Source organism: Pezoporus occidentalis, unplaced genomic scaffold (assembly GCF_034315485.1).
Source record: "Pezoporus occidentalis ecotype Australia unplaced genomic scaffold, CSIRO_AGI_Poc_V1 ctg58, whole genome shotgun sequence".
Classification (NCBI taxonomy): Eukaryota; Metazoa; Chordata; class Aves; order Psittaciformes; family Psittacidae; genus Pezoporus; species Pezoporus occidentalis.
Window position 1 is genome coordinate 1,942,788 of NW_026915921.1, and position 24,900 is coordinate 1,967,687.

At 36.3% G+C, this 24,900-nt stretch overlaps 1 protein-coding gene across 3 annotated transcripts in view; it reads left to right on the forward strand.

Annotated features, from left to right (window-relative positions):
- GRK4 (G protein-coupled receptor kinase 4) overlaps positions 1-23,449 on the forward strand; it is a 39,232-nt gene extending 15,783 nt beyond the window's left edge. Inside the window, exons 6-17 of one of the 3 annotated variants that reach the window (XM_062638722.1) lie at positions 1,222-1,314; positions 2,658-2,721; positions 3,484-3,624; positions 6,036-6,226; positions 10,867-10,904; positions 13,369-13,458; positions 14,011-14,219; positions 14,865-14,930; positions 15,039-15,176; positions 15,991-16,128; positions 17,348-17,470; positions 18,997-23,449. In XM_062638722.1, coding sequence (XP_062494706.1) covers positions 1,222-1,314; positions 2,658-2,721; positions 3,484-3,624; positions 6,036-6,226; positions 10,867-10,904; positions 13,369-13,458; positions 14,011-14,219; positions 14,865-14,930; positions 15,039-15,176; positions 15,991-16,128; positions 17,348-17,470; positions 18,997-19,050 — 1,345 coding nt within the window. In that variant the 3' untranslated portion in view covers positions 19,051-23,449. Of the gene's footprint in view, positions 1-1,221; positions 1,315-2,657; positions 2,722-3,483; positions 3,625-6,035; positions 6,227-10,866; positions 10,905-13,368; positions 13,459-14,010; positions 14,220-14,864; positions 14,931-15,038; positions 15,185-15,990; positions 16,129-17,347; positions 17,471-18,996 lie in introns of those variants that run through there. The other 2 variants (XR_009968504.1, XM_062638723.1) reach the window with 2 other exon arrangements.
- The last annotated feature ends 1,451 nt before the right edge of the window (positions 23,450-24,900 follow it).

Below are 24,900 nucleotides of genomic sequence, written 5' to 3' on the forward strand. Positions count from 1 at the left end.
TTATAGGACTAGGTTTCCTTCTGATGTGATTCATATGTTTGACTTTTGCAGAGCTTTTTCTTTAGTGCTCTTTTTTGCATAAAATCACACTATAATCTGCTACCAAGTATTCTGTAAATTAGAATAATATTTCTCTTTATTATATTCTTACTTTTTGAGTGACTTCCCTTCCATGATGAAGATACTCAGAAAAAACTGAAGTTATAAACTGGAGCTTGAAAAGTTTCTGAACAATGTTATACAGTTTATGGTTCTTGAGAATGGGCTGAACTGAGGCTAACAGTTGTATTCCATTAAAATGGCTGATTAGAGGATTGATTGTGAGAGTTAACACAAACAAATCCAACTTGCTTTCGTTCTGAAGTCATGAAGTGGTATTTCACACAGCAGCAACAGGGAAGGCTCTTCTTGGAGGGACGGTACATGTTTACCGGTGTTGCAGGTCTTTCTAAATCCATTATGTTTCTAATATTACTGGTTCTTCAAGGCATGCTTGATCATGTCTGAAGCGTTACAATATGTTTTGTCATTGCTTGGGTCATCTCCCTGGCAACAAAAAATAAGCATACTTTATAACAACCTGAGATTATAAGATTGAAAGGGATGTGTGAGAACACCTAGTAAAACGTGTCTCAAATGGAAGATGTGTCATGTAGGTCATCCCCTTTCCTCTGCCCGATAAATATTCAAATACAGTTTGAATGACTTGTTCCCCAACTCCTTTGGTGTGTTTAATTTAAGAGGAATAAGGCACCTAGTGTTCAGGTTTGGATATAGCATAAACAGAATAAAATTTTACTTACCAGACTCCAAACAATGTGTGAATACTTGTAGATCCTTTCCTGTATGTCTTTCAGAGATCATACTTGTGGAGTCATACATGTATTGCATAGCTACGGGGAAGGCTGATGTTTACGTGGGCTTGAAGACAATGAGAAAGCAGAGGTCAAACTTTCTAGTCACTATAAGTAACAGTAGCTGGGCATTCACCAGTGTTTTGACAGGAACAGTTTTCTGTGACAGGCACTCACTCTGTGAGACATCTAGGCTAAAACCATTGTAGAGCACAGTGACAATGTTTTTCTGCCTACAGCCTTGCTGATCTGTTTAATAGATACTTGTTTAATAGATTTTAAGAGCTGTTAATATTTTAATAGATTGTTAGCATCTCCTGCTTATTAGTTTTCTTCAGTATGATTGATTTTATTTTCCTGTTGCTAGAATTGTCCATGAATACCTAAGCAAAAGACCTTTCGAAGCTTACCAAGAAAGTGTGTATTTTTCCCGTTTTTTACAGTGGAAATGGCTGGAAAAGTAAGTTTATTTATAATGTTTATATTATCATGTTTCTTTGCTCTGTAGCCAGGTCTGCTTGTCATGCTAGAAATGCTGTAGAACCCTAATGTATGACAGTGCCTATCTAAGAATTATGATCTGGAAGATGTAAAGGGTGATACCGATGGCACAGTCAGAGTGCCACTACTCCCAACAGCACTGTCCAGTAGTTTTCAAGTGGTAAATTTGTATTGGCTAAATGCAAATTTATTATCATGGATATATGTTTGGCTGTCAAGTGTACAGTGGGATACTAGTCTTTCTTGGGAATGGTATCATCCTTTAATTTCAAACTTGGTGTAATTAGTGGCTAAGAAGCAGATTAAACTAGATATATGACCCAGTGTTTTAAAACTGTAACTAATCATTTTTTCAGGGTGGTACAGGCATAGTCAAGCAATTACAAGGCAGCAGGATATATATCTGTGAAAATCTAGCTTGGGCTTTTAAATCAGTAGTAAAGGAGTTTCTAAACTTTTTCAGAAGTCTGAAATTCGTACAAATCCTTTCTACTTCAGCAGTGCTGTGTATTGTGATCACGTATTAGCTTTATGGTAAATTCCAGTTACCCAATGTCTTTATTTGACTGAGTTCATAGTAAAAACCAGGAAGAGAATTTGGGACTCAACCCAAATTCTCTATCAAGTGAACCTCCCATTTCTTGTCCTGAGAACAAAGCTTCATTAAAAACGAATGCTCTTTTAGAACAAAACCATCAACAAAACCCACCACCATGAAATAGCCCTGCCCTGATGCTTGCTTAGGGGTGGTTTAGCATAGAATAGCAGACTCCTTTACTGCCTCCAGTTATCTTCTCCTCTTTCACTACATCAGTGGCTCTTGAACTGCTGTTGCATACCACAAGTCTTTCTGTTTTGAAGAAGCGAAACGGCTAAGTAAAATCAGAAGTGGTTTACCCTTTAGATGCTGCATTGTAAACATCATCTCACTGAAATGCAACCTATGTATCAACATACTGCAGCTAAGAGAGACAACTGGAGGTGAAAAATTGACTGCTGAAGAGAGCAGATAAGGCTCTAACCCTAAACAACAGAGGGCCTAATTGATCAGCTTTTCTTCCTGCTATAGTGAATGTGTGATGACCACATGAGGGAGCCAATGTTTCTCGTCAGAACACCCCTTTCATTGGAAATTCAGCTTATTATAATACTATAATACCGTCTTCATGAGGTTAAGGCAACTGTTGTTCAGTAAGATGTCACAGAACAGAAAATGGAGAATGAAGACAGGCCTGGGGATAGGGAGGAGATCATTAACTCTTGTAATTCCTGTTGCAATAATTGTTTCTTTCTGTTAATCAGGCAACCAGTAACCAAACACACGTTCAGGCATTACCGAGTATTAGGCAAAGGTGGATTTGGAGAGGTGAGTACAGAAATATCTTTCTGCAAGGCAATCCTTAAGGAAAAAAAAGAAGTTTAATACAGGAGAGAGCAGTTTTTTAATTCTTGATTCTAACAATCTACATTTGACATATCATGGGGCAAACTGTCATCAACCCAAATTGTTTTCCTTTAATGTGTTAGTATTTTAAGTCATGCACAAAGTTGGAGAAAACTTCCATTGACAGACAACAGTTGCTCTGTTCAGAAATTTCATTTGGCAATGAGAATGTAGTTTCTACTTAATAGGAAAATCTATAGGTTTTATTAATGCTCTTTATAATTCATTGGGCTTTTTTCCCCCTCCATATGTTTTAACGGAAGGGGATATTGAAGGGGAAGGAGGGCTACTAAATTAACAATTTTGTCTCACTTAATTATGGAGTGGATATTTGTCCTCTGTTCTGTTAGCCCAGACACATACTGTTACCACAGTCAGGTATTTCACCAATACAAGATCCGCAGTTTTAGTGAACTATTCAACCCCAACAAAAATGGGTTTGCTGCTGTATAATCACTTTTTCTACTCCTGTTAAGGCTTTTGTGATCCTTCAAAGTTGTTTCCTGGGTGAAAGCCCTGTAGTGACACAGACCTTCATTTCTCAGAGCATTCAAGAGTTTGAAAACAGGAAATAAAATTTTATCTTCTTTAAAAAAAATCCCAAGCAAAACCAAACAAATCTAAACACGCATACCCCCAAACCCCACCCCTCAGCATCTCTGACACACCTTCCTTCTTTTTCAGGTGTGTGCCTGTCAAGTACGGGCAACAGGAAAAATGTATGCTTGTAAAAAGCTAGAAAAAAAGAGAATAAAGAAGAGGAAAGGAGAATCAATGGCTCTAAATGAAAAAAGAATTCTAGAAAAAGTGAATAGTAGGTTTGTAGTAAGTATCTGCTTCTGATCTTACTCTGGGAAGTTTGTCTTGCTTTGTTTGCTTCATTTCAGTCTCTTCCAGGAGCTTGTGGCTACAGGGCATTTTCTGATTGATTCTGAGTGCATAGTGCTGAGAGAAATGGTTGATATAATGAGAAGTACTTTTTTTGTAAGATGGAATAGTTCTGTGCAGAGGACTTTATCCAATACTGAATTGGTTTTAGTCTGCCTCCTATAGTTCTCACTTACAACCAAACCATCAGATTTTGGTGTTTCAGCATGCTGATGACACTGAATCTTTATTGTCTGTTTAAAGGTGAATAAATTATTCCGTAGTACTCATATTTGAATAACCACTTAAATTCCTTCTGCTGCAGTTTATGACTTAGTATTGTTATTTTTAGTAAAGGAGATATTCTATATACTTTATCACATCCTATTTTTAACTTCTGTTACTCTGTCTCTTCCAATTCATTGCTCTCTGTTTTGTTCTTTTACTCCTTTCTTCCCTCACATACACCTATTTTTTTTATAATTAATGCTAATTTCATTTTTGGAGGTCAATTCTAGATGCACTTACAAAGGGGTGACTTCATGAGAGTCTACCATTTAATTGCCATTAGAAGTTGCATATCCTTCATGTCTGTGACTTCAAATATTAGAGTTTTTATATCCTTAAGTATTTTCATAGCTTTTGTTACTCTACTGCTTAGTCATTTCAAGGTAAACATGAAATCTGACTGCTATATCAATTCAGGTTAGTTATGTCGCTTTGCTGTGAACTAAGGCTTTAAGAGAACTCTTGGGTGTGAAACAATTAACATAACTTTTTAATAGAAATTCCAGAGAATAAAAGTCTTAGTCTTAATACTTTAACCTGATGCTATCACATAAATTATGGTCTGTTAGGAGCTCTAATTACTAAGCAGTGAAATAACTTGGAATGATCAAAGATATACCGAGTAAACTTTTTCCCCAGGTAATTCTTATCTTTTCATTGAATTTATCTTCTCTAAATATTAATTTTAAATGAATGTTGCTTTGGTTTTAAATCCATTTACTGATAAATTTTGCATTGCTGTTAAGAGAGGAGTTTAAAATACCTGTGTTAGAGGACAGTGGAAGTTATTTATAAAAATATGTATTTGTATGTATAAAATATGTATGTATGTATTTTCTGCTGAGCCTTATGTATTACAATAACCCCTGTAGAATACAGCCAGCTAAAAGAAAAACTAGAATTTGCTGGCCAGGTACATTAATATTTTAAATTATTATAAATAATGCTTTTGTATATATATGCTAATGTTGTTTTCACACAAGGCTCATGGGCTTGACTTCACTGAAATTGAATCCAGAAATTACTAGTTGTAGAGAGATGCGAGATAAGAGTGAAACTTCTATTTATGAGTCATATTTTTCAACATATATAGATACTATAAATGAATAACTGATCCAAGTTGAATTTGAAATCACTTTATGGGATTGAGCAGAAGTTATTTTCCTCTTGCTAGGCAATGTTTTTCTTTAATGCAACAGAGGAGGTCTAGAGGTAGGATCTGCATTAATACTGGATTGGAATTGGGTAGATAATTTGTCATTAATAGGTGGAGATGTCATTTTAAAACCTCTAAATAGGAACCTCTGCCATGAGAAGCTGATTTGTATATTAATTTAAATTTATTATTTAGTATTTGATTTATGCTTCTGAAGTAAGAGTACGGTTTAGTTCATCTTTGAGGGTGAAGATGTATTTTGAAGATTCTGCTAGATGGTCATCAGCACAGTGTAGCTTTTTCTATTGAAATTGCGTTTTTAAATTAAATAACATCTGTTCAATTTTGCAGTATATTACCTTGTTTTAAATTTATTTAGACTATAAAGAGCTTTATAGATGTCTCGACCATTGGCAAGTTCTGAGCCAGGGAAATATGCAGTTATTTGCGGGGAGTAGAGGAACAGAAACTACACATTTGATCTTAAGTAACTTTTTTAGTTTCCCAAGTGTGGGGCAACTTCAAATCTTACAGAAGTTTAGGAAAATGGTTTGATAATGGTGAATTCCTGAGGTATTAATAAAATAAGGTCTATGTGCATGATATCTTCACAAAGAAGTAATATAGATAATGTGCAGCTGAGGGGCATCCTCAATAAAATGTATTGTCTGGATGGAGCTCTGTGGTATCTAGACAGGTCACTGAATTCTTGTATGGTGATGTAGAGTTTGTATATGCATGCACCTTAGTCTGAATTCCTTTGTGTCTTCAAGTATGTCAGGAATGATTTTGTACTTGGCTGTTTTGTCCTTTTTTTTTAAAAAAAGGATTCATATGTTGCTTGTATTGGAAAAAAAATAGCTGTGAATTGTGTTGGGGTTTATGAATGAATAATGGTCATCTTCTCCCCCTGCCCCATTTTTAGGTTAGTTTATCCTATACATATGAGACGAAAGATGCCCTGTGTTTAGTATTAACCATAATGAATGGAGGGGATTTGAAGTTTCACATATATAACATGGGAAATCCTGGCTTTGATGAAGAAAGGGCTATTTTCTATGCTGCAGAACTGTGCTGTGGTCTGGAGGATTTGCAGAAGGAGAGAATTGTTTACAGGTCAGTGTCATCTATAGTCACTTGTACCTTGAATTTTCCATGTCTGTTCAGCATTGAATGTGTTAATTGTTTTCTACTGAAACAAGCTTATGCTTTATAGTAAAAGAAGCAAAAAAATTAGTTGTCCTTTTCACAGCATGTCCTTCAGAATTACTGATCTTATTTGTCTTCTTACTGTTTATTTAGGTCTAGATAGTTGCTATATTCTAAAGCATTATGAAGTTGATTAAAGGTGGGTTTGTAAAATTGAAGTAAGTTATGATTTATAAAGCAAATTCATTAGTAACTCTTAAGTTTTAGGAACATGAAATTGCATTCCTGCCCACTCTAAAAGTAGAAGTTCATAGGCTATAGAAGTCCCTTGCTGCATTGCTTGTTGTTCCCAAGAGGTTAAACAGTCAATTATAATCTGTATTGCCCTCTTTTTTCTCTATTTATTTTAGATTCCTCCAATAAACACTTTATTCCTTTTTAATTAATGAAACTGTCAGAAGCCTTATTAATTGTAATTGAGATTTTATGGTCTTACTGCTCTCTTTTATCTCTCTACATACCTCGTTTAACCCCTGGCATTAATATTACAGAAGCAAAATTAACTTAGTGGTGGACCAAGAATGCTTTCTTTATGTTTCTGGCATTAACACCACGTGGCACTTGTTTTCAAAGACAATTTAAAGTATAATCCTGCATTACTTTAATATAATGAGTCTGTGTCTTTTCCCTCCCCAGTATAGAAGGCTAACATACACACAGCACAAGGTGGCAGAACCACAGAGTAGATCAGGCTTATGCTGGATGTTGCATGTGGTTCCCTAAAGAATTTGGCCCATCTTGCAATGTTATGCAGTGTGTTTTGGCATGTGTGGTAGAAGAGCAGCAGAGATGAATGGTTTAATCTCCATGATGATCTTGAAATGAACAAGTAGTTCATTTCACATTGCCCAACAGAAAACAAAACTGTTTAAAACACAGTAAAACTACAACAACAAAAAAAAAAACAAACAAAACAAAAACACAACCACAACACTCCCAGCCCTTGTGTGTAAGCCCAACTTGTTAGCAATTTGCCTGCAAGAAGGCCTTCAAACACATATGTCAAATCCTAGTGTTCTCTGTGTCTGATTCCAGATCTTGGAGTGGTTGTGATTTCTTCTGGAGCAGTCTAAACTAGGTGGTCATGGAAGCCTTCAGTATGTCACCACTTACAGTGATATGTTACATAATCAAAATTCTGTATCAGGCATATTAATGGAAATGCATTTAAGCAGCAGTTCACTGATTATATATGATCAGTGAAACAAGGCTTGGGAAAATTTGCCATAATTATTTTATTCATATCAACAGAGTTATACTGGCAACCTCCAGTCTTACTGTTGTTGGAGGGGAGAACATCATGAAGCACATTTTCATGAGTCAGTGATTTATTTATTCCAAATTATGGTAACTAATATTTCTTGTTTGCCAGAGCAAGAAAACACAGAAGGAATGTTATTATTTTGCTGTCATTTTGAAAGCACTAATATTGGTATTTCTGAAATTGGAGCTAGTTCTTTCTCTTGTTGCCATCTCTCAAGATCTACTACTGCATTTGTTCTCCAGCTTTAAAGGAGTTTTAAAGGCTTTTTAGACCAATAGCATAAACTGTTAAAAGCAGGCTGTAGTTTTGTGCTATACTGTTATATTCTCTTGAGAACATATTTTTGTAGCTATCCATCTGTATATTCACAGTGTACTGTAGAGGCAGTGGAAGAAGGGAAATTTGGGACTTCTGAAAATAGAAATCCTTGGTGCAGATGGGTGTCAGCAGACAGCAGTAAAATCAGTTCATTTTGTCAGTTTGTTCAGATCTAGAATGGCAGTTTTAATGTAGGCCAGTCATGTTAAAATGTATTCTAAGCTTACTGGCACCATCACTAGCAAAATTTCTCATGAGCGGAAAAACTTGGCCTGACTTTCCATTAACACCAGTTTTTATTTTGTGTTTCATGTGTCTTTATGCCAGTCACTACTGACTGTCAAGCAGTGCTGTTAGTGCTGTCAGTAGGACCCTGGAGTCAGTTGTGCCATTTTGTTAGTGAGGTCCCCACTGGGTTAAAAGAGCAGGTGCAGAGCTGGAAGGAGGGTCCCATGCTGCCCTGTGAGAGCAATTGAGCCAGTTTGCATCTTCAGTGGGAGCTTGTGAAACTCTCTAACTTGCCATATGTTGCTGACATCAGAAAAATAAGCAAACAGACAGGAACTGTCAGTAGTGGAGCTGATCATCCATCTGCTGCATGAAAGGTCTCATCATATGGAGAGCAAAGTCAGGATTTGCATAAGACAGAGTGGGGAACCAGTCCCTGCTTTCCAAAAGGGACTTGATTGATGGAGTCCTCCTGCAGGAGTTAACCTGACTCCTCAAGGAGTAGTATTTTTTACCAAATACCTAGGTTTTCCTTACAAACTCATGTAGGTGCTCGTAATGCCACTGAATGTACCTGGAAAATCAAAGATCAGGCTCAAAGACCTGTTGAAGGTGTAGTTGATAAACCCAAGTAGCTCCTTGCCTGCCTTGTGTGTATGGCCAGAGTTGACATCTTGGTGGTAAAATCCCCTGAAGGATTTTTATCCAGGAATTTTATCAGTAGGAAGGCTGTTGCAAGCTGTAGCACAAATGCAGTAGTCACTGTTTAGTCCAATTTAAATATATGTATTTTTATCCAAGTGTTTGTAATATACTTTTTAGTTTTGTGAGTTTTGCAGTCCTCCCTGCTTCATAAGGGAAAACTGTCACAAAAGGTTTGACTTGGACATCTGTCATGGTGGAGGAAGGAAAGAAGGAGAAGGCTGATACCCCAAAGCAAGCGTCCTGGAGCTAGAATTTATAGCTGAATGCTACCAGAAGTTGACTTCTTTGAGAACTGCTAGGCCTAGAAACAAACAGCATTAAAGAGATGGAATTTTGGCTGGAAACAAGTTTGACTATTGACCAACCAAAATCATGTCAGAACAGAATTAACTTCCGTTGAGCAGCAGATGTTGCTAGTTAAGCCTTGGGGTTTAGGTTAGGTTTTAATCCATCATCTTGGAGATGGAACTCTTAAACTTCTTTACTTGAGTTAACTTGAGCATATATTATATGCTTTCATGTAGATGTGCTTCTGTGTAAAGTCTGAGCTGAATTTGTTGTCTTAATTTGGGGGGGGGTGTAGTATTTTTTTTCCTTACTCTTATCTCTCCTGGTCTCTCTGGCGTTGTAATCTCATATTTAACATCAACTGATTAACATTATGGAGACTGTCCAGACTTCAAAGTATTAGAAGAAAAGCATCTTGCTGACTTCTTTGTGCAGTTAATGTTATGAAATAATGAAACTTTAAATGAATACGCATACTTCAGAGCATGAAGTTATGAATATTTGGGGAAAAAGCGTATATATTTCTTGGTTAACAAATATGGGTGTGTATATTTATCTCTAATTTTTAATATAAATTCTAGAGTTGGTCTTCCTAAAATTGTTTCTTTTACATTATTCTGCTTGTATATGAATAACTGTTGTTTTTTTTTCACAACTGTACATATACCCATATACATACATATGTTTTTTAGCAATCTATTCCAATAATAACTGAATCTTTAGCTAAGTACTGATTTTTTTTCTTGTCTATTTCTGGCTTCATGATATTTGGTGGTGGAATAAATCTAAGAGACTGTATTACAGCCTGCATACTTTCTGATGCAAATCATGATTTTATATATATCTTGATATAAATTTATATATATATATTTCATGCATATGTATATTTTATGTGTACAAAACCATGTATGTTCTCAGTAGAATCTGCTAGACTATAGATCCTGAAGTAATCTCTGAACAGCTTCTGATTCAGCTTTAGCGACTCTCCAAATTTTCCTTAGGTAGGGAGAAAATCCAAATATCCTATTGAGGTTCTTTTGTTCTTAAAGTAAAAAATGTACAAGTTTCCTCACTGAATTGATTTCCATTTTAGTATTTCCTGATTCTTGCAAGCGTGTAATAGCTAAAAAATATTTTATGTGAAACTTTGATGTTAAGAGTAGTACACACTCTCAGAGTTGAAATTGCAAAGAATCCTAACTAAATAAGTGTCTAGTAAGCTTTAGAAGCTGCATGTCCAAAATAAACAAATGGAATTTGAATGGATGATACCAAGCTGATACTTAGTCTTGGAAATACTACTCTCTGATATTCTGGTATCCTGGGGTGGAACATAGCAAGGAATGAGCATCAAACTGCAGCAAGCACTGCAAGCAAGTTTTACCACTGCAGAGTTGTATGGCTGATACTCTTAAGAAAATACCTTTCACTCATGAGCACAAATTTGTGTGCAAGATGGTGGTTCTTTATATCAGGAATTTACTGTTACATAAAGTTTTTCACCTGTGAAATATGAATTGCAGTTGTTAATATAAATGGAGTAGAGAGTTGGGAAAAAATGGATTTTGAGTTCTGTGGTTCTATTTGTATTATAGGTCCTCAACTTCCCAACTTTCTTTGTACGTAGATGGAAATGGGAAACATTACTTTAATCAGAACCAAGAAGTCTGATGTTGCACTTGATGATGACTAATCATCATTTTGCCTTTGTGTAATTCACATTTCTATTCTTTTTACTTTGTAGAGACTTAAAGCCTGAAAATATACTCCTGGATGACTGTGGTAAGTAAAAAATAAAATTATTTTTTAAATTGGGAATTGCAAATCTAATTAAAACTGTGCCAGAAATCAAAGGATTTCTTCATGATAAATGGGATCTGATTGACACACATTAATTACAATTAATAGAGAAAAAAACTGCCCTTCTGTTTTAGAAAGTAGGGGGAAATACTGAGTCTTTGGGGGACATCAATGATGATGTTTGAGTCAATTTCCTACCTTAAAATGGCTACTTTTCCCTTTCTGTTCCTCTTCCCCCCGCCCTTGATTTAAGATGGTTAAAACTTTTATATAGATTTGTTCTCTGTCTTTTCTTCACCTATGGAAACGTGATTTGTTAGATGCAGTGCTGGAATATTACTTAGTAAACAATAATGTTTAAGAAATAAAGAAACTTGAAACATTATCTTCATCTTGAAATGATTTAAATTTCAACTAAAACAGGTCTGATGGTCACTGATGCATTTGTGGCTGGAATGAATCACAGAAGTACAAACAGTATGAAGAAATGTTTGTAGTTTTTGTTTGTCAAAAGCCAAATTAATTTTCTTTAATGACTTTGTATGAGATTTATCAGAATCTTTTGAATTCACTATAGAATATGTGCAGCAATACTTCTGAGATGGGCAATAATATTACCAGCTTATTTTTGCAATTGCTGAATATTTTAGTTAAAAACCATTTTTGAGATCATTAGCGCAATATATTTTTAAAAGTCAGCATGTTCTGACTGATAAAATTTCTAAAAAGGTGATGCTTGGGAGAAGTCACTTTCCAAGACCTAAAGCTTTGCTTAGACATCAAATGCATTCTTTAATTTTTCTCTCCAGCAGTGTCTTGCGAAAGCTGAATGCTTCTTTGAGGAAAAAAAGTAGCCTTGCAGGACTGCACTAGAATGCTTTCTCTTTGCCAGGGATATTCTGATCTTGTTCCAGAGAGCAGAGGGGCCTAATTAGAAAATCGCTTCAGGAGCTCGGATCCTGCATGTGAAAAAGGGCTCATCAGATGTCAGGGAATGGAAAAGCATCTGAATGTATTTAAAATACATTTGCTGCTTAAGAGCATTTAGTTATTTTCAACCAGTATATAGAGTGGCACTTGACTTTCTCCACTCTCCCTCCCCCTTGATTCTGTATTACATGTAAAGAAGAAATTAATATGCTGTTAACTAACAGTGATCCTGCAGAGCTTTTGAATGACAGAGAATATATGCACAAAGGACACTCGGACAGCTGAACAGGCTACCCAGAGAGGTGATGCAGTGTCCACTCTTGGAGGTTTTCTAGACAAGAATTTAAAAATCCTTGAACACTTGCTTGCTCAGGAGTTTGCACCTGCAACCTTCTGAAGTCCCTTCGAGCCTGAGTTATTCTGTGAATCTGTGCTGGTTTTGTAAATGATACTGTCCCTGCCCTTATATCCACTATTAGAAATAAATGTCTTGTCTTTTGTTTTTCTTTCCCTGAACCTTTCTACTAGAGATGATTGTGGCAATTTTCTGTTTTAAAATTGAGTGGCAGCTCTAATTGCCCTTCCTTCTGTCTAGTCTTTTATATTTTTAAAGAAAATACCTTATGTATTTTTAAGTTACAATCATGTCAGTACAATTCTTTTCTTGAACTATTTTGAATCATTTGCTCTTGAGTCTGTCCAGCAAAGAACTGCATCTGTCCATGGGAATCTAAGGGAGGGTGGATGAACTTACTCCCTTCTTGGACTGTTTCCCCATCATAACAAATCATAGTCTCACACCAGCCTACTAGATTAGAGGTAGTAGTGTAAATGTGTAACAGGAAAGGCAGTCAACTTGGGAAGTTTGACTAATAAAGTGAAATAGAAGCTGTTATCTACATTGGAGTGATTCTTGAGAAGGAGAAACCCTAATATTGAATGGACATGTTAGAATACAAATAGTTCTAAGTAGGTTACGGCTAAGCTACTTTTCTTTTGGGGTGGGAATGCAGATAGTGATTCCAATTTCTTGTGCTTAGCATTATTATTGCTTTGTTAGAGGAAAATCTAACAAAGTTTAGTTGGTTGTCTCAGTACAGGTTACAGTTTTCTCATATATGGACTAAATAGAGTAAATTCTGATGTTGTGATGGGCAGGCATATACAATGGAAAAATACAAGTGTCTGATGTATAGATACAGAATTTGAAATGAGCGGTCATCATTTCTAGTTGTCATAGAGTAGCAGCCTCTGTCAAAGCTAGGAATTAGAGTACTTAACAGCAACCTTTTTCTATGACTTTCAGGAAATCAATTAGATCTGTCCCTCTCCTCCTTTATGTATTTAGGAAGAGTTGAATAATGATAAATCACTCCTTTCTAGTTAAGTTAAATAAACTTAAGTTTGTGAGTGTATGAACGTTTTGGGGTGGATGATTTTGATTTTGTTTTTTGTATTAAAAGTGATAATATTGTATTATTTGCTGACAATGTATACTTTATTTTAATGTAAATAGGACATATCAGAATTTCAGATCTTGGATTAGCTGTGCAGATTCCAGAAGGAGAAACGGTCCGAGGACGGGTTGGGACTGTTGGTTACATGGGTATGTAAAGTGTCTTTTGCTAGTTATATTTTCACAGAAAATGTGCTTCTGTGGATATATGAATGACTTCTCCAATTAAATATTCTGGGCCTGGATTAGTTACTAGACATGGGAAGAAATGTTACAATATGTGGTGGTAGATGTTAGTAGTCAATTACTAATAGCTAGTGATAAACTTGAAAACTTAACTCTGGAAATTCTAGTTTTAGGTGGAGCTTTAAGAAAGCATCTCATTTGTTTCTGAGGCTCTAAGAGATTTAGGGTCACAGGTAAGCAGATGAATTACTGTGACAACAGGGTTTATTTTCATGCTTTGAAAAAACTTCATTCTCATTTTGTAAATAATACTGATCTCGAGTGTTAAAGAACTCAAGTGCTTCTCTTGGATATAAACAGAGTCCTGACTGTAGAAATGAATGTTTCTTCAAAGTACAAAGGAGTGGTGCAGAGGTCTCTGCACAGAGCCAAAAGAGTACCAGAGAGTTTTTCCAATATTCAATTAGTCAATTTAAAGGGAACTGTCATTGGGGTTTCTTTGTTTGTGTTTTGTAGCTCCAGAAGTGCTGAAAAACGAGAAGTACACATTCAGCCCGGATTGGTGGGGTCTCGGGTGCTTGATTTATGAAATGATTGAAGGACAGTCTCCATTCAGGAAACATAAGGAAAGGGTCAAACGGGATGAAATTGACAGGAGAGTAAAGGAAGACCAGGAAACATATTCTGACAAGTTCTCAGAGGAGGCAAAATCAATCTGCAGGATGGTGGGTGAAGAGACATAGAGGTTTGAAAATTAAATTTCTAATCCTTTTTAAGAGATGAACTACTTTAACATTTTCCATTGAGAATTTTTCAAAGCTGGAGTTCTAAAATCTTCAGATAGAAGTTTGTGAATGTCCATGAGTTGTTCAGTTATCAAACTCTGAGGATTCAGAATTGTTTTCAAAAGGAAGACAGGCTGCATAAATTGTTTTTTCATCATCTGAATGAAAAGTTCCAGTACTCCTTGGACCACATCTAATTATAGAAGGAGTACACTAGCATGCTCATCTTTGATACTGCATGGGCAGAAATGGCATAGTACACTAGTTCCCTTGCGTAAAAGACTCTGTATGATACGAGCTGTTTTGATCTTGCATGTTCTTAAATTTAATAAGAGGCATGGCTGTACAGAAAGCGTCTAAGTTTTCTTGAGTAGTTTATGCAAAATATGTTCATTACTTAAGCCCATTGGAAAAAAAAAAAGGTAATTCTATTTCCTGAAAGTAAAGTCTACAGCAAAGTCTGTACTGTAAAAATCTATTCAGTATGGCATCAATTAAAATATGTTTTATATAAGTTTGGGTATAATCTTCAAAGGGGCTGCTTTCAAGGATTCTTTTGCCTACTTATAGTCTTTTTGCTTCCAGAATGTTGTAGTTTGGATTTCCAGTTCATTTTTATATCATGATAAATTTCACGTAATAAAAAGCCAAGTAAAAAATAAGCATTTTTAAAGACTTATATTTTTGCTTTCTTTCTTTCTTCCTTTATTTTTTATTATGGGATTGTATCACTGGATACATATCCCTATATCTTTGCAGTTACTTGCTAAAAATCCAGGGGAACGACTGGGTTGCACAGAAGACGGAGCTACTATTGTAAAGCAACATCCTATTTTCAAGAATATTAACTTCAAGAGGCTGGAAGCTAACATGTTAGAACCTCCATTTTTGCCAGATGTAAGTAGGTGAGACAGATTTGATTAGTATCTAAAAAGGCAAGAACTGCCGTAATTCCATGTCAGCAATCATGTGGCTCAAAAGAAACCCTTGAACTTAGTTAAACTGGCAGGAGAATGCCACTGTCTTCATCGTAGAATAGTTAGGGTTGGAAAGAACCTTAAGATCATACAGTTCCAACCCCCTGGTATGGGCAGGGATGCCTCACTCTAGACCATGTTGCCCAAGGATCTGTCCAGCCTGGCTTTGAACACTGGCAGGGATGGAGCATTTACCACTCCCTTGGGCAACCTGTTCCAGTGCCTCACCACCCTCACAGTAAAGAGCTTCTTCCTTATATCCAAATTTCATCTGAGATCACAAAATGATTTACAATAAATCAGTAAATAACTGATTTCTTAGCCCTTAAAAGTCTACTTCTGTAGCTCAGACGCTGAACAAATGAAGACTACCTTTGAATAAATTACTCTGGAGTTGAAAGGAGGGTGACAGATGATAAGTGAATTATGACAACCACGAAGAAACCCAGAGAAGCTGTATGCTGTTTCTGGTTTTGATATTTCTTTTCTGTTACTTGCAGGATGGATGGAATTGCTCAGGTGCCTTATGAAGGGAGTCTTTTTAAGTTTTTTCATTTCTGTAGTATTTTTGGTCATTTTGTAGTATTGTGTCATTTGGTGATCAGCAACATGAAATACGTATATATATGCAGGCATTTTGCTCCCTTTTTGCTCATCTAGGGAAATAAACAAACCAATCCACAAAAACCCCCAACCCCAAAACCTTAATGAAGCAATCTTGTCTTATACTGCAGCCACGTGCCGTATATTGTAAAGATGTCCTGGACATAGAGCAGTTCTCAACAGTAAAAGGAGTGAACCTGGATACTACAGATGATGACTTCTATTCCAAATTTGTTACGGGTTGTGTCTCAATCCCTTGGCAAAATGAGGTATTGTATATTTCATTAAAAATTATTTCCTTTAGAACAGCAATATAGAAGATTTATAAGGGACATAATTATAGGATTAACTTTCTGTGTAAGATGTAAATAGACGTCTGCTTTAGACTTCTTTGCTGAGTGACTTCCAAGACAAGTTTCTCCCCAAACCTGCTACAAATTTAGATCTATGGTAAATCTGCACAAACAGAATATCATTTGTCATCATAGATGCAAAATATGGAATGGTATTTAGCAACAGTATGACCACATTTTCCTTGTTCTATCACATGTTATTCAATGCTGCTGTTCATAGGAGGGAATGAATGCTATTCAAAACACTCAAAAGCAAATATGTTATCTTGCCTTTGTGTCAATAGAGTATCTGAGTGAATGGTAATACAGAACTGCAGATTCACCTTTTCTAACATTTCAAAACAAACAGTTCAATACAGCTTGAGGCACACTTCCTGTTAAAGCTTTTTCATCTGTCTATTGAGTGAGTATTCTAGTTTTCTGCATAGCATACTAGAATTTTGCCACCTCTGTGTGCGCATTTTAGTCTGTTATTTCACAAAGAAAACTCACTAACAATTATTTAAAATTGTAGTTTTCGCTATGAGTGTCTTCCCCATATTATAAGATATTTATAACTTTCTGAAATCAGTATTGTCTTGAATTCTACCCAGAACACCAGAATGATGTTTAAATTACTGTGGTCAGGCATCGGCTACTTTTTCCCCAAGAAGTGCAATTCAACCGCTTGGTAAAAAGTATCCCCTTAGTACTACGCAGGTAGTAGTATTCTGCACAGAATCATCATTTTTCCTAGTCAATATCATGTTTATTAATTAAGTTCAGTCCAGGGCATAGGGATCCTATATTTGTTAGGCTGACTACTCTGAAATTAGTAGAATAGATGAAAGGAAAATCAATTTCTTGTTCTAAAAACTTCTCATTACTGCTTCATAGGCAGAAGAAGTCCCTTACCAGAGCAAAGGGCATCAGAGCACTTACTTGCATGGCAGTGCCTTTATTGCTGTTCTTTATTTTGCTGGATGCACAAGGAGAGTTAATGCAGACTTTGTGTCTTCCTTCACAGAGCTCTGCAAGTGGTGTAGTTTGGCTGATGAATTTGTAAGTTGTTAGGAGCCAGGCTGAACAGATAATGCATGGAACTTGTCTGAGAGGCTTGTGTGGATATTTCATTTGTATTTCATGTGTTTCAAAGATGATTGAAACGGGATGCTTTGAAGATATCAATGCATATGAAACTGATGGTACTGTGTCACCAGACAGAGAGAGGTCTCCTAAACCAAAGAGAGGCTTTTTTCACAGACTTTTTAGTGGAGAGGTAAGGGTATTTCTTTTCATTCATAGGAAAATTGGCACTAAGACCTTAAAATCCACTCAGTCTTTTATATTATTTTGTGATAGGCAAAATTAGTTATTTGCTGAATACTGAAACTAATGAAATCTGGTTTATTATGGCTTTGCCCCTGCACTGCATTTCAGAAACAGCAGAAATCCGTAGAACTCCAGGAGTTTTTCCTCCCTCAGCATTCTGTCTTCCTCTAGTCTCTGCTAGCTGTTAACTGGGGAGAAGGTGGTGTGTTCTGTTAACAGATGGGGTATAGATTGTTCTTTCTTAAATATATTAATTTGGGTCTTGCTTCTTATGCATTTTGCCAGTCTCCTATAAAAAGTTCTGGGGAGATGACTTCAGAGGTAACTGAGGCCATCTCTGCAAAAACTTAAATAACATTGACTAATGAACTCAGGAGTATGGTGGAGCAATGCAACTCCTGGGACTCCTTCAGAAAGCTGGGCTCCCAATGAAGCATTTTAGTGTATTTAATAAGTAAAAATATCCCCTGAATGACTCAGTGTGAGGTGTCATGAAACAAACACTAAAACATCTTGGGTAGTTTAATGCCTTTACCAAAACAGCATAATACATGTTTACACAACTGATAATGCACAGCGTTCTCTTACACACATAACTTCTACTCTTTAGTAAATATTTAGAGGTGTATGACTTGAGTTTTTACCACCTAAAAGACACGTGGCATATTGTGCTTGTTTTTAGGTCAGGAGAAATAGGCTATTTGTAAAGGTCTTCAGTTGAAGATGTTGAACACAATTCTGCTTGTTCAGTATGCCTGCACTTAGAGCAGAATTATCTTTGAGAAGCATGAGTGTATTCTAGTAGAGAGCACTTCTGGAGAAATGACTCTTGCTTTCAAGCAGAAATGGAATTTTAAAATTGCTAGGAGCATACAACAGGGTCGTGTATTAATATTGCATGATGATATTTTTTGTCATCAGCTGGTAATTCCCCTCTCTAAAATGGTACAGTGCTAATGGAATGTATAATAGTACTCTCATTTTTAGTCCACCTTTTCAAATTCACTTTTCCCCCGCTTACAATAATGGAATCGAAGGAATGGTTAAGTGTACTGATAATGTCACACAGCTGAAGTTAAAGCTTGTGTCATACTGTAGTCTTTTCTCAACTGAATCAGCAGGTTTCAGACAGTCCCGAGATATAGTTCTATGTATTGAGAAAGAGTCCTAAAAAAAACAATATGGCTTGAGGGCCTTTAGTTGGTTTTGAAGTTGTAAGACTGCAGTTAATTGTCTTGTGAAGTTAAAAGAAGGAAGGAACTTAAGGTTAAATGAAACTTTAATGAGTTGAGATTTGGGGTTGGGTTGTGGTTTCCTTTGATATTCCCAAAGTATTTAGTTAGTATGGAATAAAATGTGCTGGAAAAAGCCATCTACCGCCCCACCCCTAGCCTTTATGTGGCCCATAAAACACACAAACCAATGATAGTGTCAGTTCTGCAGCCAAATTCTCTCTTTTGTCTTCTCTTGCAGGTCTGCTTTAAATCTGATTGCAGTGACGATGAGCAGGAGTCCTCCCGACTTTAAATTGTTTTGCTCTCATCAGAAAGGATGAGCAAACTTTAAATGTTTTATATCTCTGTAGCAAAGTGTATTATATATATTTTTTATCTGAGTTCAAGATTTTTGTACATTTGTACTTCATTTGTTTTAAGATGTATATTTTCACTAAAGCTTAATTGTACAAAACGCAATGAGTGCCATTTGAGTGAGTGTGTTTCTGTATGTATTTGATTTACCTTGATTTTTTTTTTTTTTTTTTTTTTTTTTCCTCCCAGTGGAATGAATCTAGAAATACTGAAAGGATTTTAAAGCACAGAGATATCTATGGCATCAGCGTAACTTGACTTTGTATGCTATTGGTAAAATTCTTCTGTTCAGGGCCTTTATTAGCAGTTTTTCTTAACAGTAAAATTGCTGTACTGATAAATTCCAGAATTCTGGTATTATCCAGCAGCGTGGCAGTCCTCTCTTACCTAATGTATCTCTCAAGCAACTGCTAAGGAAAAAAAGGAATTCGGTGCACTATGGCCAGCTATTATGGAACTGCTCTTTACTCTCTCACTCTGTAGAACATCTTTCTGTATTTCTATATGTATGGCGAATTCTGACCATTTAGCTTAATCCTGTAACAAACTATATTTACCCCATTCTTGTTTTCTACCCGTCTTACGTATCCTCTCTGTACAGTTTCTTGGCATGGACTTTGTGAGTAGACCCATGCCAAAATTCTGGAGTTATATTTTGAGTACTTTGTTGTCTTTACTAAAAGGGTTTATTTTTACCTGTGGGGGCACCTTTTTAGTTTTTCCTGTAAATTAAATTGTTTACAACTCCCTGTAGGATGTTACAGTTTTATAATGGGTTACAAAACAAAGCATGGGCTCATTACTAACTTCATCTCTGCTTATTATGTTGGAATGCGCAATATTATGGGGTTGACAGCAATCACTGCAACTGAGGGAAGAACAAAGTAGTATTAAGTGTCAAATTTAATTATGTAAATAATCTTTCCTTAGAACCTTTAAAAACTTAAGCATTAAAGGCAGGTTTTAATGTTTGCTTGACGCAGATGTGGAGCTGGTATTGAAGTTTTAGTTATGATTACCTGATGCTCATAAGCAAAACTGTTTCCAGCTGCTTGAAAGCTTGTCAAACTTCCCTTCTTCTGGACTCAAAGTATGCCAGGCTTTCTTTTCATCTTGTAAAGTTTCTGGTAAAACTGTTAATGTGTGTATGAGAATGAATTTAGGGAACACATTAAGAGCTGCTTCTGGTTTCAAAATTGGAGTTAGGGATTTCAAATATAATGGAACACTCTTGGAGTTGGAGACAAGACATTTGTTACATAGCTTGTTCTGTGCTCTGAAGATTTGTCTCCTCTGAGTGCGAATGTTTCTTTTTTCTCTCAAACCTCTAGGGCACCAACTAGACCACACATGTATTATACACACAGAGCTCCTGATTGTCCCTCTACCTCAAATAGGTTTGTGCTTGTGATCTGCAGACCCACTGCAAAAACTTTAAGCTGCTTCTGAAAAACTTGCAAGACACATTTGATGCTCAAGCCTATTGTCAGGTTTAAATTCACAGTATTCTGTCTCTAGTGACAAATACATTAATGGGTTGGACTTTGAATAAAGTTGGAAAACCAGTGTGTTACAGAACCCTACTGGGGATGAGGTGGTGTCTATGTGAAATTGTTCCTCTTGGCTACTGTGCCACCAAAATAAGGAATGAGTCTCTCCCTGTGTTTTCAGTGCAGTTTTCCTGATGTCTAAAACAGCAGAGGACAGCAAAATGACTGCTGTAAAAAGTGCAAAGGGAGAAACTGGCAGAGGGAGAGTGTTTGAATGAATTACTGGAAGATAGTCTGATGCAATAGTGGGAGGCTTGACAAGAAGAGAAATATCTGAAATAAGGGTGTTGGCTGGAGCCATTATATGTGAGACAATGAGCTGGCAGAGTCTGACCTGACCCTCTTTATTATGTACCACAGTAACAGAACAACTCTAAAGATGGGAATGGAGAATTGGAGAAATCATCATGTTTCTCTGATTAAGGGGTTTAATTTTTTAAGATCTTGGGTTTCCTGTTCTGAGGCAAAGGTGACTCAATTTAAACACAGGGAATATGGGGTGACAGTATGGATTTTAGTATTTGCTTAGAGCAATAATACCTGCTTGAAATTTGGGCAAGAATACTATGGACACAAGCTGAGTAATTTTTATGACGAAATTACAGGAATTGGCTTTAACAAATAAAGAAAACTTGAAAGTCTGCTTACCACGTATTGCAAATTTTCTTTCCATATTGGAGGGGGAGGGATCAAAACTTAAAAAAAATCAAATAAAATCAGATCCTCTATTCTGGAGTGCTGAGGCATAACACTCATTATTCCCCAGGGGTCTGTGAAGAAAAAAAGGCCAGATAAAAGGAAAGTTGTTCCTAAGAAATGGTTACTTACACATCCGCTCCTTCGGACAAGGAACTCCAACCATCCAAAAAAAGTAGAGGATTTGTTCATTTTTACAAAGCTTTATTTAGTTTAATTTCACTTTTTTTTTTCTGATGGTCTGAATAATGCTACTGTTTTTGAGTAACTACATGTTTGCAAGACTAGAACATATATTCTGTTGCTTGGGGGTGTTTGTGGGGTGTTGGTGGGTTGGTTTTTACCGCAATAGGCTAAAGATGGCATTTTTCTACTATACATTTGTCCCCTTTGGCTAGAAAGAAAACCACATAATACTGACTAAATGTCATCTAATGTGAATCCCCTAATGAATTGGAAAGGATGAGAAACTGAAGGATCAGCAAAACTCTCCTTATATGGTACATGGAGATTAAGATATTATGGTGTTTAAGGTGATTAACATTGCTTAAATCTCTTTACCGGAGTATTAGTAGCTTGGAGATGTATTTTGAAAGCAGGGAAAGGGTAAGGAGAGGGAAGAACATCTGGAAGTAAAACATTGTGGTGTGATAAATTTAATACACATTTTGCTCTTGGTTTCTGCAGGACAGCTGAGACAAAGAAGGGAAAAGACAGCAGGCTGTGTCTACTGATTAAGTAGCTTTTTATTTCCATGAAGTCATTCAGTGTGACTTCATTATAACTCTGTGAATTCAGATTCTAGATCCATGTGTTAAGGGCTTTAATAGCAGTGAGACAATGCAACAGCCCAAGTGCTTTGTTCTACTGGTGCAAGATTTGGAAAGACCTATGGAATTCCATGGAGTTACTTGCATGAGATGAATCCTCCTTTCCTGTGGCTTCTGTTTCCAAACATTTCTATATGTAAGTCTTAATGTCTGCTTGTGCATACCTCATGAATCTGTAATTCAGAAACTGTGAAACATGTACCTGTACCTTACTGGTTTACTTAATGCTTTTGAATGTTGTGACCAACAGAATAGAATCTTCATGCCTCAGGGTTGTCCTCTTCCTATATTAAAAAAGTCAGCTTTTGTTTTCTTCCTAGAGGCGTAGTGTTCATAATAGGGATGATTTTATGCGTCTGGATTGTAACAACAAAACAAAGTCTCAGTGGAAAAAGTGGGCACTTAAAACTAATTACTGTATAATAATAAGTAAATAGGAAAAAAAACTATGGTATTCCCATAACAGAGAGTGCTATCGACAAATCTGAGCCTTTAATAGAACACGTTGTATGGGTTTTCTTTTCCAAATAATTTTTAAAACAATAGATCCCAAGGTTTTTGTTTATGAAAGAGAATTATCTCCATCTCAAAATAAAATTGCCTAATTTGAGAAATCAGTGATTGAATCTATTAAAACCAACTGAAAATCCATTTTTAGATTGCACTTAAATTATTTTTCAAACAATACTGGTGTAAGAAACCTCTCATTGCTATTTGTCCAAACAGAGAATACTTGTTTACAAGTTACTGAAGTCAGTAGAAGTAATATGATTTTGCTTTGGTTCACAATTTAATATTACACTAATTTAACACTGGAATTATCCTTTCACATTAGTATAGATTTTTCAGAAAATACTTCTCTCTAGGAAGTAATAAAAAAAAATTGAATTAAAATTTAAGAATTAATTGGAACCATCTTAAAGCCAAATTTTATGTTTCCTTTGATTTTAATTACCTGCCTGGCTCATTTTGGTGATGCTGATGTCTCTTCTGCTGAATGTACAATCCTCTTTTAGTTCAGATTTGTTCTTATGGTGTCATTTAAGTTTTGCACATGAGATGCAGGTAACTTTCCTCATGTTCCACGTGTGTCCAGAACACCAGAATGCTGTTCAAGTATAGCGAGGCTGATTGTTCAATGTGACATGTTAGTGTTGGTATCTCCAAACTATTGAACTGTTTGTGTATGAGCTGTTTTCCTGGATGTTCTAGTAGTTATTCCTGAAATAAAAGCAAAACACTGCCGCCTGTCTCAACCACATGTACTACTGTCTAATGTGATTTCTTTACCATGTCTATCATGGTAGCCAGGATAAATAAAAGTAAAATTGTAATTTGAAACAAAAAACCCTGCAATTTGTTAAAGAAGATGTGTATTACATACATTACATCATGCATTACATCATGTATTACATGATCTTTACCAGTGCCAGATTGTCAGATCCAGGAAAAAGTGCCCTTGCTCTGTTGTATTTGCTCAGTTGATACCTTATCTCATAGTCTGATTTCTACATAAGTTTCCCTGTGAAAAGACAGTTGTCAGGATGGGCTTGTTTTTGTCAACACTTTTACTGTGGTAACACTATGAGTGTGAATGAAGAGCAGTCAATAGGAGCTGCAGCTTGTCATCAGCAGCCTTATCATGCATATTCAGTTTTATACTATTGCCAAAGGTAACTAGCCAGATTTCCCTCTCCTTGAGAGAATCTATACCTTGAGATTAATTGGATTTGTGGGTTTTGGAGGTTTTTTAATATAAAATACTTTTCAACAGTAAGCTGCTTATATTTCCAATGTTTTGTCCTCTTTATGCAAAGGTTTTCACTGTTGTTTGATGACATGAGTTGAAGGGCTAAGCACCCAATGACTGTACAAATCAGCTTTGAATTATAAGTGACTTTAACAATGATATAACCATGCTGTGACATATTGCAGATTGTGACATTATTGCAGGTCAAACTACATGGGCCAGCAGTCTCATAAAGTCTCTTGGATTACTGAATAGTACTGATTACCTGCTGAATTGTTTGTGGACATGCGGAAATGCTGCTTAAGTGTGAGTGCAGGATGGGGCAAAAAATAGTCTCAGTGTCTTTGTCCAACCTGTTATTAAAAACATTAGATCAGGAGATAACCTATGCCTAGGTAGTCTGTGGTCACATTCATGATGTTCAAATCTGTCTTGCAGACAAGGTAAAGGCCTGTTCTTTCTTTTCTCCTGGAGGTTGAGATGAATTAATCGTCATCCACTAAATTCTATGTAACCTTTTAGGTATTCACTGTTATTCCACTGAGGTTGTGATTTTATTTTTCTTTGTGGTAATGATGGCTTTACAAAAATGCCTGTTCTGTAACCCTGCCTGCTTTTTCTTGCTCCTTGCCAGTTTTACATCACTTTACTTTTGCCAGTGCAGCTGTTTGTGGGACTGCTGTTTGAACAGGATCAGTGACATGATACTTGCAGAACCACAGATCAGTAAATCTGAACTGGGAGAATATACCAATAAGGTACTTGCTGAAGAAAAATCTGATGGCCCTGAGTTCTCTTCCAGGCACCCCAACCCCAACCAGCATAGTTAATGCTGCCAGTACAATTCTGAAAGGAGAAGGAAGAGGATTGTGCCCTGGCATTTCTGTGGTGAGTCAGCAGCCCCTGGGGGACTGGTACCCGTTCTCATCTAAAGCTCCAAGACAGGTCTGCAAAGACTGATT